Genomic DNA, 21,040 nt, shown 5'->3' with positions numbered 1-21,040 from the left:
CATAGCCTTGCCTTATGGTTATTCTCTACTCCTGTCTCGCTGGAGAAACTTCAGGGAGGGATTTGCTATAAAGGACTTTGTGGAAGCCGTCCTTGATAATTAGCCCTGAGCCTGAAGTCACCGCTAAGGACCTGCCACTAGGGGCACCATCATTGCCACAGTATTCATGGCATTTTGCGTTTCAGGTCCGATTTTTTAGTCAAGGCAACCATTTGTGAGGGGGAGCGTGTTCTCCCATGATGTGAAGGTTGCTCTGAGGGAGGCGGCGTTTTGGCGCTGGCGTGAGTTGGAGGATGAGCTGCAACATACTCAAGCGTCCGCTGGGCCGTGACCTGCTGGTCCATGGAGCTGAGTGGGTCCTCCCGATTGCCTTGGTCCAGGGCCGCATCAAATACCTTAGTTTTGGCTTAAAGGGCTGCTGCTTCTCTTTTCTGCCGAAACAAGTCCAAGGCGATATCTAGTTCAGCCTTTCTGCACACCTCAGCGGCAGCTGTAGCAGCAGCCTTCTGTTGTTCTTCTTCTATTCTGAGCCCTTCTCTTTTAAGGGCCGCTTCTTGTTCAGCATACTGTATGCTGCTCGAGACTCTGCTTTCTTTTGGAGGGCGACTGAGCTGAGTTGAGAACGGTTCGAGTATCTTGACCCGTGTGACCTTACGGACCCTGTTGTATACTTAGAGGTGTAAGGGTGCTGAGAGTCGACCTCGCTTATTGAATCGCTTGCTTCTGCACTGTTAATGGTATCCATTACCATTCTCTGGCATATTTGGTCTAAATTCTGTTGGCGGCCTTTTTCTTCAAGGCTTTCTGCAGTGTTAGTTCGTGTTAAGAACTTGAGATACTCTGCTGTGATGAGCTGATAGGTTTGGGAACGAAGCTTCAGCTGTTCTATATGATACTTAAGGTTGGTAGGGCTTTCTGAGACCTTCTCCCTTTCCTGCTTGACGCTATGCCACTCTCTTTCTATCCTGTATTTATGCCCCTGTCTTCTTGTCTCATATCTCTGCATAGCTTTCTCTGTTAGTACACATAATCTCTTCGATTCACTGCTTTCATCCCATCTTCAACGTTCTCCCCTTTTTGCTCTGTGTCATCTCTTAGTCCCATGGTTTCAGTTAGCTGTTTTGAGGTGTCCTGCTGTGCCGCTGCTTCAGCCATGTCTCTTTCTTAACAGCAATCAGGGCTGCTCAGGCTAAACTTCTGGCAGTTACCAAGTCTGGAGTTAAGAGGGATGAACCTTTGAATGCTTTAGAAGTAGGGGGACAAAGCCAGCTAACACCTCAGGAAAGTTTGCCTCTGGGCTTTCTGTTCCCCGTCCCTAGAGTCAGCAGAGATCTGGTATATATGGCAACCTTCGGTGGCAAATGTGTAACAAGGAATGGGGGAAGGGCAGAGCAGCTTTCGCAATCACTGTCATTTCAATCTTGATTCCCAATGCTGTGTGTGTTCGGCTTGAATTCAGTCTTTTTTTTTTTTTTTTTACTCAGTTCAATTCCACACATTCACCAGCCTCTTATTTCAGAACCCTCCAATATTTCTTAATGAAGTCTTCACAATTATTCAGTTCTTTATTTGTTAGTTCTCTCTGCTCTGTCTGTAGAGTCAGCAGAGATCTGGTATCTATGGCAACTAATTGCTCTCTGCCTCTAGTCTACAGGAGCAGTGGAAAGGAGAGGGGTTAGCTGCTTACAGGTGAGAAATCCCTTGCCTGGCAAGAGGGAAGCTTGAATGGGCTTAAAGACTGTCATTAAGTCCTTTGTCTAGAGTCTGAACTCTGGCGGCAGTTGCATGGAGTTAAAATGCTTTCTTTGCAACTCTCTGCATATCTTGCTTGCAGTATAGGCTCATTTTACATCTATGCTTGCTTCTTTAATGCTTTGCAGACTCAAAGTCAGTTCCGAAAATATAAATCTTCACAACCTTAGTGTTTTTATATTTGATTCCCTGGCCTCTCACCACAGCTGAAAGGTGTGGAAGGCTTATTCAGGTGCAAGTCGTTGCCTTTAACAATCCTTCACCTTTAACGATTTCTACTCAATGTAGACTTCCCTGTCACAGGCTGTGCTTTGGGGATTGGGCTCCTGTTTCATTGCATTGTATACAGTTCTTTTAAAAATGCTTTCAGTTCACTGGCTTTTCACTATCTTCCAGTTTGATTTAGGTTTTTTACTGTTCTGAATCAGGTAAATATCCATGCTTTTTCCTATTCAGGCAGCTAAACTTTCTCTCCAATCAGTCCTCAAGACAAAGAGTCTGTAAGTTTGAAATTATTTATTGTACAGGTAAATTCTATTTACAATAGTTGCAATTCAAATGCAAGCCCCAAGGCAAGGATCTTTGGTACTGGAGATAGGGTGGCAGGAGGGAGAAGGAGGGAGAAGGAGGGAGAAGGAGGGAGGAGGTCTTTTGCATTGCAGGAGTTAGTTTATGGTAGAGGTAGGAAGCATGAGGGATATGAGGCTGATTTAGTCTTCAGACGAAGGCAGTAAGAGAGCAGGTAAAAAACCTGATCGTTTCACAGGGTATTTCAGAGCGTTGCTGGCTCAGAAGCAAGCGTGGAGCAAGACTGAACTCTCGTCAAGAGCTGCTAAAGGAAACACCTCCACAAGCTGGGGGCAGGGGGCAAGGTCCAATGGCAGTGAGCCTAAGAACCATGTAACACAAGGGGAGCATGTAGGGCAGTCCCTTGAGCCTATAAGGCACCTAGGAAGACTCAAGTTAGATTGAGGGGCATTCAAGCTCTTCTGATAGTGAGAGAAAGTGGAGGAGGGAGGGAGCTTCTCTTAAGGGCAAAGGCTCCTCTTAAAGGCAAAGGCTCACAGATTTTTATCATGGGTTACAAATAGTGTTTCAGTATTAAGAATCCTCAGAAGGGAGGACTGCACTAAACACAGTTAAACTACAATATATACAGATACAAACATGTACCCACTGCTGGGGACAGAACAGGGTTGTTTGAGCGCTGGTAGTTAGTAATGTTTTCATATGGGAGGTTTACTATTTTGTAATTTAGTTAACTCATGGCTTTCTGAGGGCCAAACTTACATCCATCACATATTACAAAAGTCTAATATAATATGAGTTCCAATTATCATTTACCTTTTTTTACAGGGTCTTCTGGTTAGTACCACAGCAGTGCATGTAAATATAATATATATGTTGTGATATTTTTGTCCATTGTCATGTAAATATAAATCCATAACTTAACTGTGTGTGGAGAGGTTGGGGCTGGAGGTATGTGTGCAAGGCTGTAAGGTTTGCTTAAGTTTCTTCAGTCTAGCTCTGACTGCACTGGCTCCATCTCTTTACCACTCTCTATCCTACTCTGTATTCCTCCTGCCCTAAAATACTGTGAAGTTGTTTAAAGTGTTAAAATGTAACTTCCTTTCATGACTCAGATTGTTTTACTGTAAACCGATGTGATGTGCAAACAAATGCCAGTATATAAAAGCATTAAATAAATAATATAGGAATGCAGGATTCTATCTGGAGCTGTGCTGCTTTGGGCCAGGCTCTCTCCAGCCAGGATTTAAATTTCTTTTCTTTTTCTTAAGCCCTGGAGGAAGCTAGCAGCATGGATCACTTCTGGTTCCCCTCTCTCTGGAGTAGGTTGGCAGAGCAAAGCCTAGGAAACCATAAAAGCAGCATTCTGTGAAGCATACAGTTAATATAAATTAGAGATGCGAATTCGAACCGGAATCAGTTCGGATTCCGGTTCCAATTCACATGTGGTTTTTTTTTCATCGGGCCCGATCGCGGTTTTGTTTATCGGCTGAGCCCGAGCCGATAAACAAAAAACCCACCCCAACCTTTTAAAACTAATCCCTTTGCTTCCCCCACCCTCCTGACCCCCCCAAAAACATTTTACAGGTACCTGGTGGTCCAGTGGGGGTCCCGGGAGCGATCTCCCGCTCTCAGGCCGTCGGCTGCCACTAATAAAAATGGCGCCGATGGCCTTTGCCCTTACAATGTGACAGGGTATCCGTGCCATTGGCCAGCCCCTGTCACATGGAGGGAGCACTGGATGGCCGGCACCATCTTTAGGGTGGGGGAAGCAAAAGGATTAGTTTTAAAGGGTCGGGTGGGTTTAGGGGTTATTTTTGTGTGCCGTTTTTCTCACCCTCCCCCAAAACGATAAGAGAACCCCCATGATCAATATCGTGGGGTTTTCCTATCATTTCGGGGGAGCCCCTGATTTCTGACGATTTTGAAAATATCGATGATATTTTCAATCGTCCGAAGCCCGATTCACATCCCTAATATAAATTTGCAGGGGTGGATCCCCAACAAGTGGAGGCAAGCTACTATCTTAGAAAGAGAGGAGTCAGCCAGAAATAATTGCCTGTGCAGTGTTAGTGAGGCTTCTGTCAGAGGCGATTGGGCTTTGGGAGGGGCAGTTGGCTATGGAATCAGTGATTCTCTAGGAGAGAGAGGGGTGCTGAGAAGAGTGAGACTGGGAAAGAGAGTATGCTGCTGCAGGCTGAGGAAAGCTGCAACAAGCAAGAATTTTTACATAATGATGTGGAAGTACCAGGGTAGGGTGCACTTGCTAAGTGAGCATGTGAGCAGCAGCACAACAGCAAATGTCTTTGTGTGTGCGAATGCGCCACTGGTTGGCAGTGTGGTTGTCTCATTAATTGGCAATTGGTTCAATATTTGAAAGGTTGGCAAGCAAAATGAATTCCAGACCAGGATATATATGAGAGATGTAACCAAACTTGTGGAGGGCCCAATGAATTGTCTGGATGGACGGGGGACTGCAGTTCAGTTTGCTCATCCCTGGCCTAAGGTGTGCTATAGTTGTTCAGAAAAATATGAAATTTGTTGATTTTTTTGTCTCAGTTCTGCCAGGCTCCAGGTCACATGATGTATCTTTCAAGGATCGACAGTGTGGCTTTTGCAGCTGTTGGAATATGTGCTGCACAGAAAGCACACGAGTGAGCCGCAGATATCCTGTGGGCTGGTTTTGAAAAATATCCCCCTGGCTGATATTTTCTTGGTTTTCGTTGCTTTAACTTGAGGTGCTGGTTTAAAGGAGAGGCTGATTTTCATTGATGTTATTGATGTGTCACATGATGGGTTCCCTTTAAAAGAGGACGCTGTGAATGGGAACTTAGGTCCACCATTTTGCACGAAAGATACAGACAGCACACTGCGAGCAGATTTGAAATATTTAAGATGCAAGTACAGGATTATAAAGATACAACCTGGGAGAGCTGAGATGTGTGGTGGGCAAGCAGTTTCCCCTGATGAAGAATCGATTCGAAAATTGGCCTTGTTGGGTAAAAACGCTATTGCGAATTGAGGTCTCAGCATCCGAATCAAGCTAAGTGCTTTCTGGTTGGTTAATGAAAACATAAGATGCATATTCAGCCTTTGATTATTTTGCTGGCGAACTGTTTCCATTTTTGACAAGGATTGACTTTTTACAAAAATTATAAAAAGAACAAAAATATATAATAAAAAATTGTTTTTGCGCTAAATAATAAATTAGGTGTGGAGGGACAGTGATTTGTTTATGATTAAAAATAATAACGAGGATTACCTGAATGGTTCCTTGGTAAGTTTATGAAACAAGCACTCCCCTTCTAATTACATTTTTTTGTGAAACTTTTTTTGTGAAAAGGGATTCTTGGTTGTAATGAGAATCAATGAATTGATTACCCGTTCTTTTGGGAATTTTTCAATGTTCTAAGAGACATAAAAAAAGAAAAAAAAGAAATAAAGAAAAATAACATTTGATATGGGTTGGTTGTTGTGACTTTGGGTAAGTTCCCCTCATTTGTGGATTTTTGGATTGACGTGTTATAGTGTTCCACATTGTGGTGAGATCAATTCATCATGGACACATGGCGTAATGTTTTCAGTTTTTCTTCTGATCAGATCACTGATATTAAAAAACAAACATCTTTATTTTCTGAACCATCAACTTCTAACGAAACACAGCAGTAGGATGAGTTTTTGAGACTCAACAAGAAACTTATCAGGTCTGAATTACACAGAGTAACTTTGGTCGAGTACATTAAGCAGGAGTTAATTCCTAGGGGCCTGAGAATGCATAAGATTCCTATGCTTTTCTCAGATGACGAAGAATTTGTTGGGATGTGGACAGTGATCCTAAATAAATGGTCTCTGGATTGATGTTGCTCATTGTTAACAGAGTCACAAGGTGCACGATGGAATTAGGCCAACAGATTGAAGAAGTGGAAAAGATTTTAAAGGAATCAGCAGAATTGGACAACAAGCTTTCTGAGTTTGATCAGAAGTTAATGGATTTCAAGAGCACCTTGGATGAATTCCGTAGTGGGATTAAAGTGAAGATTAAGAAATTTAAAAAGGATCATTTGGATTATTCGAACAACAAGGTGTACAATTGGATGGAGAAGAAGGGCGAGAAAGTCCCGAGAAAGGTGCACTTTGCATTTTCATCTGGTGATAGCTCTAGTGGCTCGGATGAACAGGATGAAGATCTAGAGTCTGGTGGTTCCAAATCTTTCTTATCAGAAGCGGGAGGCCAGCAAAGAGACAAAAGGGATCAGCAACAGCAAGTACAAAAAAAGGAGTGGTACAAAGAACCGGTAGAACCGCGAATCACGAGAGGGATGCAGCAACAAAATTTCAAAGGCTAACAAAATTCCAAGGGCCAACTGCTATAGTTAATTTATCGAAGTCATCATTGAGTCCAGCGCAGGAACAGGTACTGGACAATGGTCTTTCGTTTGTTCCCACAAATTTCCACAATCTTTTTGATTGTAGGATATCTTTATATTGGTTTATTTTTATCACAACTAAGTTTTAAGTTAAAGAATTACAGTATATAGCATATATGGGTAGCCCATAATGGGAAGTTCAATACACACTACATATAGCTGATAATATTTTGAATCATGTATCTGAATAACTTCGGCACCCCCTGTTTAAAGTAAAATCTATTTCAAATTTATTCATGTGCCTATTTGTAAACCGTTGTGAAGGTATATCACTAAACAACGGTATAGAAAAGTTTTTAAATAAATAAATAAATAAATAAAATTGAATTTGCGATTGTTTTTTCAAGCGGGTCCATTTTCACAAGATCAATCGGTGGTAAAGGGGAAATCCAAATGGAATCCACCCGGCCCGGTAGATCCTCACGTGTCTACGTTTAAAGATCTTGTGTTAAGAGACATTGAAGAGTATGAATGATCTAACAATAAAAAAGTTTTTTGTAATTTACCAGCCACGCAACGTGAAGCATTGCATTCATTGGCAAACTGTGCTGTTGGTGATCAAACCCGCTGATAAAGGGGGGTGATCGTCATCCAAGACAGGTCAATATATGAATCTGTAATGTTGGAACATCTGAACAATACTGCAGTGTACAGCAGAATACAAAGTGATCCATCGACCAATTTAAGAGACAGGGTGAGGGAGTTAGTGGAGTCCGCTAAATGTTTAACTGAGAAAGAGAAGAATGTTTTAATTGTTGATCATCCTAAGATTCCAGTAATATATGGACTCCCAAAAATACATAAAGACCTGAGTAATTCACCTATTCACCCCATAGTGTCGTTGAAGGGTTCGGTATTGGAGCCCCCAGAGATATTGGTGGACCGGTTTCTCCAGCCGGTGGTGAAATCTAAGCCTTCATACCTTAAGGACACTATTCAATTTCTGAACAATTTGGCTGAGATCCAGTTGGGGGATCTTTTAGTCACTATGGAAATAGCTTCGCTTTACATTTGTATTCCACAACAGGCAGCATTGAATATTGCTAGTAAGGCGTTGGAGCACCAACAAGGCCCCACTAGGATTAAGACCGATTTGTTGTTCTCTTTAACAGAGTTAGTTTTGTTTAACAACTATTTTAGCTTTAAGGAAAAGTATTACCATCAAGACCATGGAATACCAATGGCTTCATCACTTGCTCCTTCTGTGGCAAATTTATACGTTTCAGATTTTGAAGAGAAACACATCTATGGGTCCCAGTGGTGGTCCAAGATCGTCATCTGGTACCGTTACATAGATGACATTTTTATAATTTGGAAGGCATCCAAAGAACTATTGAATCAGTTTATCGGATGGATTAATTCCCTGTATGAGAATTTGGGATTTACCCATCAATACAGTGATTCTAGTATCGCATACCTTGAAGTATTGGTGAAAATCCAGGGATCCCAGATTACCACTACAGTGAACAGGAAAGCTACAGACAAAAACAATTTGTTGAGGTTTCACAGTCACCATTCTGCTGCATTTAAGAAGGGGAGCCTGTTTCCCAATTCTTTAGGATTAAACGTATCTGTTCCTCAAAGGATGAGTTTGAAGTTCAAGCAAGGTTGTTGAAGAAACGCTTTAGGGATCGTGGGTATCCATTTAAGGTAATTCGACAAGCGTACAAAAGAGCAAAGTAGAGTGACCGGGCCCAGCTTCTACAATATCGGGCTCGAAAGGAACAGGACCATTTGGTGTATGTTCTACAACAGAGCACTTCAGCTCCAGTGGTAATTACTGCAGGGAAAGAAACACTGCATGTGTTGGAATTACACAGCATATTTAAAGAGAAACCTATGTTTGCAACCAGCAGGGGTCCTAATATTCGGGACAAGGTTGTTCGGGCTAGTATAGTGAATAAAGCTAACAGCCTGAAGGAGTAGGGGGACACTATAAATGCGGTTCCTGTTTAGTATGTGATAGTACCATTGAAGGAGCATGTTGGGTGGACGGTAACACAGGATATGTAGTAAGACGTAAGTACAGGACAGATTGCACTATGAACAATGTAGTATATGCAATTATATGTGGCTGTCCGAAAATGTATGTTGGACGAACAAGAAGGGCTATTAAGGTGCGCTTAATGGAGCACAGGTCTAGAATCAACAACAGAGTATTATCGGCACTATTGGTGGGACACTGTATTGAACAGGGGCATGCTTTTGCTGTCCTTGAGTGGACTGTGATTGAGAAAGTGGAGAGCATTGCACCGTTTGGTGATCTAGGATCTTTTGCTGACTTACAGGAAGCAATTTTGGATCTACAAATTAAAATCAGAAGCCCCATCAGGATTAAATGAACAAGTGGACTGGTTTTCGTTGCTTTAATTTGAGGCGCTGGTTTAAAGAAGAGGCTGACTGATGTAATTGATGTGTCACATGACGGGGTCCCTTTAAAAGAGGACGCCGTGAATGGGAACTTAGGTTCGCCATTTTGCACGAAAGATGCAGGCAGCGCGCTGCGAGCAGATTTGAAATTTTTAAGATACGAGTACATGATTACAAAGATACAACTTGGGAGAGCTGAGATGTGTGGTGAGCAAGTGATTTCCCCTGATGAAGAATCGATTCGAAACTTGGCCTTGTTGGGTAAAAACGCTGTTGCGAATTGAGGTCTCAGCGTCCGAATCAAGCTAAGTTCTTTCTGGTTGGTTAATGAAAACATAAGAAGCGCATTCAGCCTTTGATTATTATGCTGGCAAACTGTTTCCATTTTTTACAAGGATTGACTTTTTACAAAAATTATAAAAAGAACAAAAATATAAAATAATAAAACATTGTTTTTGCGCTAAATAATAAATTAGGTGTGGAGGGATGGTGGTTTGTTCATGCTTAAAAATAATAATAATAAGGATTTCCTGGATGGTTCCTTGGTAAATTTATGAAACTACCACTCCCCTCCTAATTAAATTTTTTTGTGAAAAATTTTTTTTTAAAAAGGGATTCTTGGTTGTAATGAGAATCAATGAATTGATTACCCGTTCTTTTGGGAATTTTTCAATGTTCTAAGAAAGAAAATAAAACAAGGGCAGAGCGGGCCAATGCTACTGGAGGAGGAGGAGGAGGAGGAGGAAGTGGAGCGCAAGGCCCGCGGGCCTGGAAAAAGAGGAGACTCCTGTGGCTAATGAGAATCGAGGTGAGAAGAGACAATGAGAGTGCATGTGTTTATGGAAGAGGGAGAGAAGTGAATGAGTGTATATGTGTATGCATGTATAGGAATGTATGGAAAAGGGAGGGGGCAGGGAGGGGGCAGGGAGGGAGGCGCCATCTCATCCCTTGCCTCAGGTAGCAGATTGCCTTGAGTCAACCTTGAGTCCAGGTCCGTAGAAAAGGTCAGGGATGCACAGGAAAACAAAGGACCAGGACAGGCAGGCCGGAGGCAGGATAGGGTGAGGCAGAGCAGGCTGGATGAAGCAAGGCAGGAATAGGAACAAGCTGGAGTGAGACATGATCAGGAGAAGCCACACACACACTGCAACGAAGCAGGAGGACCTGTTGCTAAGGTGCCAACTAAGAGTGCGGCTGGGGTTTAAATCCCCAGCCAGCTCTGACATTATCTTCCGGCATCTCAGGTGTTTTCCTGCTACGGGTCCTTAAAGTTCTGGAGTATGCTGCCCATGCATACCTAAAGGGTCCAACAGCGGGGAGCTAAGAGGCAGCATCATAGCCGCAATGGAGGCATTGGAGGTGTCGGAGGCTCCCGGGGTGAGTGCGGTTGGATGTAGGGCTATCCCGCAGCCAGTCAAATGTTTCAGCAAAGAAGACTTATAGTGAAGTTATTTAATTATCGGTCCTGTGTTATCACCAACAGTAGGGTATCTCCCATGGGATAAATTCATAGCCTAGGCACCACTGTTGAGGTGTTGAAAAATAGTTAAGATCATTTCACCCTTTTTTATTTAAAAAATTCTAAAAAAAATTCAAAAGCAATTAAAAAATACAATTTTCCAGATATTGTACAGTGCTTTGGGCAAATTCCTTGTTCAAAAAGGTAGGTAATAAATTCAAATAAATGATGCAAACCAGTGAATTAGATGAGTCAGAGTAGGGACTGTTCTATAAACCCAGGTGTGCGGTGGTATAGTGAGGAGGGGAGGGGCAGGGGATTCTAAAATCCCAGATATGTGTTTCTTCAGAGATATGCAAGGCCTGTCTGAGCAGGACTTTATTTATCCATAGGACGTGAATATTTTTGTTCAGTAAAGTTGATGAATAACTTTGTGCCTGAAGTTTTTCTAAGTCCCTAATTTGGGTGAATTGAGTCCATTATATAGAAGTATAGAAGGTGAATTTTAAAAGCCCGGCGCGCATCAAAATCAGGAGGTGCATGCACATATAGGGCTTACATGCGTCCACTGTATTTTAAAAGCCGTCCTGATGCACGCGCATCTCCTGCAGCACACACTTCTCACTTGGATTCAAAAATGGATGTGGTGTAGGCGTTTTGAAGCAGGGCCCAACAGATGTGCACATAATTACGTATGCGCCCATGTGCGCACCCAGGTCCAGTGCCGTGTAACTTTACTTCTGCTATTGACGAAGTGTAAGTCTAAATAAAACCAATTCCAGGCATTGCAGAAGGGTTTGAGGAGTCTCGGTTAACTGGAGAGAGTGCAGGCTATTAACGCAGGGTGTCTTGAGGACCTATCTCTACAATGGGCAAACTGGTAGATGAACTGGTGAAACTGGATATGGCATGCCGGTTTTAAAATTCCCTGACTTACGTGGCTGAAACCAGATATATGCAGTTGGATGCGCACAAGCTTAAATTTGGGTGTTTTATAACATGTGCACGTGTGTGCACGCATGTTATAAAATCCCTGCATCCTCGGGCACACGATGACATATGTATACTTATGTGCGCCTGCGTGCCCGTTTGAAAGTTACTGTCATTGTTAGTGAATTCATCATTTATAGAAGATAGCCAGAGGCTGATATTCAAAGACATTGTCTGAGTAACTTCCGAGGTTATTTGGACAAAAAAACCCCCAAGATTTCAAAATTGACCCCAGGGTAACTTTTTGTCTGGACAAAATGAATATTCTTCATTTGTCTACAGCATCTAGTTATTCTTTGATCCACTAGTTTGACTTCGTTTATGTAAGGAATAATTTAAAACTGATCCATCATTTCTATAATTTCCTTTTTTTATTCTGATTTACTGTCATTACTTACCACAATGCATATGTGAAAAAGGGTAAAAAATAATATAAGCTATTACTTACCTGGAGTTAAGACGCAGTTATAGTTGTGAAGTACAACTGGAGCCTGTGGCTTCTCGTACAGTGTAACACTGCAAATCCCTGAAACTTTCTAACAAAAAATAAAACAAATTTTGCATTGCACGCATTCCATTCTATATTATAAACTTAAAGAGGCATGTTTTCTTATTGCCCACATGATTTTGTTGTAAAATGAGCTAATGCTAATGTTTTCAGATGCATTTCCTCCCTCTCTCCTGCCCATCCACTTTCTCAATCTCTCTCTCGCCCACCTTTCCACCCCACTCCAGAGATGAACCCAGTACTCTCCTTCCCCGACCCCTTTCCCTCTATGTCACAGCTCCCTGACTTATGCTCACTCACTCTCCCCTTACCTGAATTCCAGCTCCAATAATCACAGCTGCAGGCTAATCTGTCTGATCCAGCCCTTACAGTACAGTTTCTCCTTACATGTTGCCTGCAGAGTCTGCTCCAGGCTAGCCCCTCTCTTTCTGTTCCCTGCAGGCTTGCTGAGTCAGGGGAGGGGATGAGTGTGGAGCAGATATTGCAGAGCAGAAAATAATTGCTCTGCTTCCTTCTCCAGCCCCTTCTTATGATCTCTGCAGGCTTCTTGAAGGGGAGTGGCTGCAGCAGTAAATAGAGAGTTTTCTAGGGTTTCCCTGGGGACTCAACAATTGATAGAAATTTCCTGAGTTTCCGGAAGAAATCTGGAGAGTTCTCAGATATGTCACCTGTATGTAGTGGAGTGATTTAATGTAAATCATCTCATGCATCCTCAGTGTGGATATCTTGAAAACTTGACTGGTGTGCGGCACGCAAGCACTGGAGTTCCCTACCCCTGGTTTAGGGGATCCAGTGGCAGATGGAAAAGAAGGGGGAGGGGTTGATTTCCCACATGTAAGTGAGAACATAGAAAATCCTGATTTTGCATAGCCTGAAAGGTTCTTAATGTAATATTATGCCTTGAATTCTCAGTGATAGAGTGCCCTGGGCTACTGTGATGGTATAAGCCATCATTATTGTGGATGTCTAACAATGTTGTTGATGGTTTGATACCATTATACCATACAATGAATGAAGCATCTATCTGTCTGTAGGAGTGCAGTGCAAAGGTGAAACAAGTTCTTTTAGCATTTAATTCACATGTATGCAAGGCTGGTGATTTCATTAGGCAAACTAGGCAGTCACCTAATGCACCAAACTTTTGGGGGCAGCAAAATCTCACCAGTGCAAGGCTCAGAGGAGTCTTGTGCCAAAGAAGAGAGTGCTGTGCTGGATCCACTGCCACTGGTAGGAGGGCGTGCTATGTTAGAGCTGCCACCAGTAGGTAAGCTGGAGAGGGGTGTGCATGACCGAAGGTTCGCCTAATATAGTAACACTAGCCGTTAAGCCCGTAACAACGGGCTACATTTAAAAAAATAATTTCGGTCCATTTCCTTCCCACTCCCTCCCCCTCATTCTCCCTCCCTCCCCCTCATTCTCCCTCCCTCCCTCTAGTCTCCCTCCCCCCTCCCCTCACCTCACTCTCTCCTCCCTCCCACCTCTCCCCTCTATTCTCCCTCCCTCTCACCTTCCCCCTCCCCTCCCCCTCTCCTCCCTCCCCCTCACTCTCTCCTCCCTCTCCCTCTCCCTCCCCCCTCCCCCTCTCCTCACTCTCTCCTCCCTCCCCCCTCCCCTCAGCTCACTCTCTCCTCCCCTCCCCTCACTCTCTCCTCCCTCCCTCCCCTCACTCACTCCCCCTCTCATTCCCCTCCCCTTTCAGCTCATCCACAACTGATAACGGGGGCTGTCCCTTCCTCCCTCCCTCGCGCGCGCCGTCGTCGCCTCCGCTACTGCTCCTCCTGCTCCTGCTCGTCGTCGCCTCCGCTACTGCTCCTCCTGCTCCTGCTCGTCATCGTCGCCGCTGCCGCCACCGCCGCTGCTCCTGCTCCTAGCGACCCAGCGCCATTTTCTTTTTCGGGCACTCTGGCCGACGTGCTCGCCCGCACATGTGCGGTAGAGCTGCTCTCGTCTGCGCATTTGCGGCACGTCGGTCAGGGCTCCCTTATCTAGTAGATCTCACCTTCCCCCCTCCCCTCCCCCTCTCCTCCCTCTCCCTCCCCCCTCCCCCTCTCCTCACTCTCTCCTCCCCTCCCCCCTCCCCTCACTCACTCCCCCTCTCTCATTCCTCATTCCCCTCCCCTTTCAGCTCATCCACAACCAATAACGGGGGCTGTCCCTCCCTCACGCGCGCCGCCACCGCTACTGCTCCTCCTGCTCCTGCTCGTCATCGCCACCGCCGCCGCTGCTCCTGCTCCTAGCGACCCAGCGCCATTTTTTTTTTGGACACTCTGGCCGACGTGCTCGCCCGTGCATGCACGGTAGAGCTGCTCTCTACTGCGCATTTGCGGCATGTCGGTCAGGGCTCCCTTATCTAGTAGATAGTAATGATGGCAGAAAAAGACCAAATGGTCTATCCAGTCTGCTCAGCAAGTTTCTTATGGTGGTAACGGCCACTCTGTGCAGGTTACCCCCAAGCCTTAAGGGTAGTAATATTAACAATCAAAACCAAGCAACTGTCAAACCTATATCAAAATGACTGCGAGCAACATTTTTACAGGGTGAGCAGCCTTCTTAATAATTCATACAAAGTTGCTTCTTGAACGTGCTTTGCTTTTGGACTTGGCCGTAGAAGCAGTCCTGCACTTCTTTCGCTAATGTCTATGTAATAGTACCCTGGGCCATAAAAGTCAGGGCCCAGCATTGGCTGTCATCTAAATCCAATTCCCCATTTCTCCCCTTTCCCCCACCATTGAAGTAGAGAACAATACTGCAGTTGTGTCAAAATCATGTAAGCTAATTGGTTACGGGTAGTAGCTGCCACTCTATATAATCAGAATATCTTCCTCAGCTTCCTCAGAAGATTCAGAATGCCAAGAATAAATGGTTTACTGTGGGATCTGGAAGAACAATACATGTGACTATATGATATCCAATCTCCCCAAATGGACAGCATCCTGAATGCCTACCCCCACTCCCACAGAGAAGTCAGACATCTAAGATTCAGAATCCCAGGAATAACTGGATTACAGTCAGCTCTGGCAGAATAAGGCCTGTAATGAAGAGACACCCACTCTCTCAACTGTTACCCTTACATAATGCTTTTTCTGCTTTGGAAAATGAAGACGCCCCAGCAACAGAACATGAAGTGATATCTGAAAGGGAAGTAATCACCTAATGCATCCAGAAATCCTTCAATATGGTCAAATGTCATAAAAGAAAGCTGCTTCTTCTGGGACTCTGTCATCAGAGGAACCAATTTGGGAACTCAATTTGATGGGGACATAATGGTTAAATACATTCCAGGATGCTCATCTAATAGAAATACAAACCAAGTGGTCAGTGCAATTACAGAAGAAAGTAAGAACACTGATATCAATGTTATCATCCATCTGGGAACCAATGACCTCACTATAAACGGTGTCCACAAGGTACAGGAATATTTCTAAAATCTAGGAGAGAAGATTAGAAACATGCCAAAGACTATTGCCTTTTCAGAAATACTACCAGTTCATGGAAAAGAAAAGGAAAGATTATACCATATAGATAATTTAAATATCTAGCTCAAACCCTGGAGTAAGGAAAATGGTTTTCAATGCATTGGTTGCTGGGGCCATGTATAGAGCAATAAAAGGTTATATGGTAAGGGTGGCCTACATTTGTCTGTGGCAGGAAAGATAATGCTAAGTGAAAAATTCAGATCATATGTCAGGCATTTAAACTAGGAAGTGCGGGTGGCAGGAGGTGGTCAGTGAGATTGGAATGTCACCCCCAAGCAATACAGGACGTGGGAAAACAAAGTAACAAAGCAACCAGTTCAAAAAAACAGAACAGGCGACTAGGAAGAGCAACTAGAAAGCTATGACCACAAATGCTCGTAGTTTGAGCAATAAAATTCCAGACCGCAGGCCCTAATGGCATTGATGCTGTTTCGGAGGCATGGTTTACTGAGTTTCATGATTGGGATGTGGCCATCCCAGGCTATAACTTGTAAAGGAAGGACAGAGAGGACAGAAAAGGGGGAGGGATAGCTCTTTATGTCAAAAACAATATCCAAACAACTGAACTGCAAGGGACATGGGGTAAAGAAGCAGCATTATGGACCATCCTAGAAACAGAACATGGTGCTTCCATTTTTACAGGTGTGATCTACAGGCCTCCAACCCAAACAAATGAACTCAACAGAGACCTGATCAAGAACATCCAAAAGTTGGGAAAGAAGGGAAGAATGTTGCTCATCGGAGATTTTAATCTTCCCAATGTGAATTGGAGCATTCCTTCTGTGGAATCTACAAAACGTAGAGCGAGAGCGGATGCCCTTCAAGAGGCTCTGCTCAAACAAATGGTAATGGAACCCACAAGGGAGGGTGTGATCCTCGATCTGGTGCTCACTAATGGGTATAATGTCTCTGATGTTCAGGTGGGGGCTCACCTGAGCAGTAGTGATCATTACATGGTATGGTTCAATATCACAAATAGGATTCAGAGAAGTCACACAAAGACCCAAGTTTTGATTTTCACAAATACGGACTTTGTCAAAATGGGGATGTACCTGGAGGAAGAACTGGAAGACTGGAAAAAAATGGGTGAGATGGAACATCAGTGGGACAAATTAAATGGAGCTATTACAAAGGCAACAAATCTATATGTTAGGAAAGTAAAAAAGAGAAAGAGGAAAAAGAAACTGATCTGGTTCTCTAAGGAGCTGGATGAAAAAATTAAAGCAAAAAGAACAGCATTCGAGAAGTATAAAGGATCTCAAAAAAAGAAACACAAAGAAGAATTTTTGTTAAAAATGAGGGAGATGAAGAAAGAAATCAGGAAAGCTAAAAGTCAAATGGAAGAATTACCAAAGAGGTAAAGAGAGGAGACAAAACATTTTTCATATTATCAGAGAAAGAAGAGAGGCCCAAAGTGGTATAGTGAAATTGAAAGGTGACAAGGAGCAATGTGTGGAGAGTGATGAAGAAATGGCAGAAATATTAAACAAATACTTCAGTTTGGGGTTCACTAAAGAAGGCCCTGGAGAAGGACTGTACTGATTGAAAAGACCGTAGATTAAGATGGGGTAGATGAAACTCCGTTTACAGAAGAGAATGTATGGAAAGAGCTAGGAAAACTGAAAGTAGACAAGGTCATGGGGTCAGATGAGGTTCATATTGAAGGAGCTCAGAGATGGGCTAGAGGGTCCGTTGCATGACCTGTTCATTAGATCCCTGGAAATGGGGGTGGTGCCGAGTGATTTGAGAAGAGAGGTTGTGGTCCTGCTTCACAAGAGTGGTAGCAGAAAGGAGGCTGTAAACTATAGGCCGGTTATCCTCACATTGGTGGTGGGAAAATTAATGGAGACTCTGCTGAAGGAAAGGATAGTGAACTGTCAGAAGTCAGGAGGATTGCTGGACCCGATGTTGTGAGCACGGGGCTAGTGGACCCTTGGGCCGGCCTGCAGGAGACTAGGAAAGGACTACTCTGGTCTCGACTGAACGGGCCGGGAGGCAGAATTCTGGCAAGCGGGTATAAGCAGTTTCACCCTGGAAGCTGGTCCTCCCCTGGGAGAGGCCCTTGGGAGTCCAGCCGCTGGGACTTAGGAGATTCACCCTGGAAGTCGGAGCCCCCCTGGGAGGAGCCCGTAGGGGCCCGACCGCTGGGACTTAGGCGAGGCGGTCGATGGAGAGGAAGCAGGCGAGTATCTGGCTTGGCTGAGACAGATGGGAACCCGGCTTGGGCTGTGGACAGGCTGGAACCCGGCTTGGGCTGTAGGCAGGCTGGAACCCGGCGTGGGCTGTAGGCAGGCTGGAACCCGGCTTGGGCTGTAGGCAGGCTGGCAAGCAGGAACCGGCAGGCAGTCAGGAACGGAGTAGCCAAGATGGAGGCTGACTCCGGGGCTCGAGGCAACAGGGGATCAAAGGAACCCTGTTGCAAGACACTCATCGGGTGTCCGCGGTGGCCCTAAGTAGGCCACAGCGTCTGACGTCAGACTCAGGGCGGAGCCACCCTCCGGCAGGAAACTGTCCAGAAAAGCGCGAGGGACAGGCCCGCAATGGCGTTTCCCCCGCGGGGATGCCCAGATCTCGACTCTGCTTCGTTTCCAGCCGGCAGGAACCCTTGAGGTAAGGACCGAGATGTGAGCTTCACGGACCGGACGCAACAGTACCCCCCTCTTCACGCCCCCTCCAAACAGGTCCGGGCCTACCCGGCTGGTTCTGATGACAGAGGCCCGCGGACCTTTCCTCGGAGGTCAGTGCGGAGGAGGCAAGGCATATCTTCTGTGGGTCCAGGATGTACCGGGGAGTCTCGGAAATCTCTTCAACCTCGGTGGCTCAAGACAATGCATCCGCCCGGACATTTTTGGAACCTGGGCAATATCGTAGTGTGAAATTGAATAGGTCAAAAAACAAGGACCAGTGGGCCTGTCTGGGATTTAGGCGTTGAGCCTGACTAAGGTAGGCAAGATTCTTGTGGTCGGTATAGATGGTGATGGGGTGTTTGGCTCCCTCCAACCACTGTCTCCGTTCTTCTAGAGCTAGTTTCACCGCCAGCAGCTCCTTGTCACTTATGCTGTAGTTGCACTCTGCCAGAGTGAACTTCCGAGAGAAATACGAACAGGGAAGAAGTTGTCCCGAATCTCTATGTTGGCTCAGGACAGCACTGGCAGCGGAGTTGGAGGCGTCCACCTCCACAATAAATGGTCGACTCGGGTCGGGATGGCGGAGGCAGGTATCTAGAAGGAACGCCTGTTTGAGCTCCTCGAAGGCTTGGCGGGCAACAGCTGGCCAGTCTTTCGCATTGGCCCCTTTACAGGTGAGGTTCATTAATGGGGCCAAGAGGCGTGAATAGTTGGGGATGAAGTGCCAGTAGAAGTTTGCGAATCCTAAAAAGCGCTGTAATGCCTTCAGGCCCTTCGGGCGTGGCCAATTTAGGATTGCTGAGACCTTATCAGGATCCATTTGAAATCCATCGGCCGACACAATATACTCCAAAAAGGGCAGAGACGACTGCTCGAAGGAGCACTTTTCCAACTTTGTGTAAAAGTGATGCTGCCGCAGAATCTGCAGAACTTGGCGAACATGTAACCGGTGCGTGGGCAGGTCTCGTGAAAAGATCAAGACATCATCGAGGTAAACTACAACGCAACTGTGCAGCACATCGCGCAACACATCATTCATTAAATTCTGGAAGACCGCCGGGGCATTACAAAGACCAAAGGGCATCACGAGATACTCGTAATGCCTGTCCCTGGTGTTGAATGCGGTCTTCCATTCATCGCCGGGGTGAATTCGTACCAGATTATAGGCTCCGCTTAAGTCCAGCTTGGTAAATACTTTGGCTCCTTGGAGCTGATCGAGTAATTCAGGAATCAGTGGGAGCGGGTAGTGATCCCGCTTGGTGATGGCATTGAGCCCACGATAATCAATACACAGCCTCAAGGTGCCGTCCTTCTTTCCAACAAAGAAGAACCCCGCTCCGGCGGGGGACTTCGACGGCCGGATGAAACCTTTAGCGAGGTTCTCTGCTATGTATTCCTACATAGTCTTCGTTTCTGGCAAGGATAAAGGGTATACACGCCCTCGCGGGGGCGTCGTACCTGGCAAGAGGTCTATGGCGCAATCGTAGGGGCGCTGCTGAGGCAGAATCTCCGCCTTGGACTTGGAGAAGACATCAGCAAATTCTTCATACTGCGCCGGGAGGTCAAAGGTGGAGTGGAGAAGCGAGCAGACGGGGGCTTTAGGCACCTTCATACAGTGAGAAATGTAAAAAGGGCTCCATTTAGTAATCTGCATGGTGTCCCATTGGATCACCGGTGAGTGTTTTCTGAGCCATGGTAATACAAGTACCACGGGGTGGACAGCCTTGTCTAAAATCAGGAAAACAATCTCTTCCGTATGGAATGCCCCGGTGTGGACAGTAACAGGGATCGTGGACGTCACGATACGCCCAGGTAGCAACATTCCCTGGATCGTCGTGATCCGCAGTGATACCCCTTGGTTCTGAGTCGGGATGCCTACTCGGGCAACCAGTTGTTGCTGAATAAAATTACCCTCCGCCCCCGAGACCAGGAAGGCGAGGGTTTCCAAAGTCCCTCCTGGGTATTCCAACGTGATAGATAGAGTGCAGTGAGAAGTAGAGGTACTGCCCAGAAGAAGTTCCTCCCAGTACCTCAAATCTTGGGAGTTCTCCGCCCGCTCCCGGCAGTGCACTAGAAAATGACCTCTCTGCCCACAGTATAGGCACAGGCCCAACGCCCTTCGGCGTTGTCTGTCTTCGGCAGAGAGAGAGGTATGACCCAATTGCATGGGTTCTGGCATGGGGACATCTTGGTGGAAGGCCCTCAATGGGAACTGCGACTGTGGCGGGCCGGGTGCAGGGCTAGGTCTCCTCCCTTGTGATTCACGCACCCTCTGCTGTAGGCGATAATCAATCCGAGCCGTCAATTCCATCAAGGCGTTGAGGTCTTTTGGGAGTTCACGGGCTGCAATCTCACCCTTGATGTGAGCGGAGAGTCCCTCTAAAAAGATGGCCAGGACTGTACCGTCCTGCCACCCTACCTCTTGAGCGAGGGTTCTAAATTCCATGGCATATTCAGCCAGGGGACGAGTCCCCTGACGTAGTTGCAACAGGTCCGAGGTAGCCATAGCCCGGCGAGCAGGTTCATCGAAGGCCTGCTTGAATATCAGCAGGAACTGCTGCAAATCATTCAGTAAGGAGTTATTGTTTTCCCAGAGGGGGGAAGCCCACATAAGAGCTCCTCTGTCAAGCAAGGACAGGATATAGGCAACTTTAACTGAGTCTGTGGGAAATTGCTGGGGCAGTAAGGCAAACCTGCTGAGACACTGGTTAAGGAACCCGCGACAGATTCTAGAATCTCCGGCATAGCGCGAGGGTGCGGGGAAATGCATCACGGACATGCCCGATACTTGAGGTAGAGAGGCTTCCGCAGGCAAGGATTGGGTAATCAGGGCCTCCAATCTGGCAGTAAGTTGCTCAACAGAACCAGCGAGGACATCTAGGTGTTGCTGTTGCAATAGCAGT

The 21,040-nt window shown here is 45.6% G+C and overlaps 1 protein-coding gene across 2 annotated transcripts in view; it reads right to left on the bottom strand.

Annotated features, from left to right (window-relative positions):
* The window catches only part of LOC115098970 (fetuin-B-like), a 65,853-nt gene that overhangs the window by 36,568 nt on the left and 8,245 nt on the right, over positions 1-21,040 (bottom strand). For both annotated transcript variants that reach the window (XM_029616168.1, XM_029616169.1), the window contains one exon: positions 11,975-12,062. In XM_029616168.1, the coding sequence (XP_029472028.1) occupies positions 11,975-12,062 (88 nt within the window). The remainder of the gene's footprint in view (positions 1-11,974; positions 12,063-21,040) is intronic.

The sequence above is a fragment of the Rhinatrema bivittatum genome, chromosome 9 (assembly GCF_901001135.1).
Source record: "Rhinatrema bivittatum chromosome 9, aRhiBiv1.1, whole genome shotgun sequence".
Classification (NCBI taxonomy): domain Eukaryota; kingdom Metazoa; phylum Chordata; class Amphibia; order Gymnophiona; family Rhinatrematidae; genus Rhinatrema; species Rhinatrema bivittatum.
Note: the sequence above shows the minus strand (reverse complement) of the source record. Positions and strands in the feature narration are given on the sequence as shown.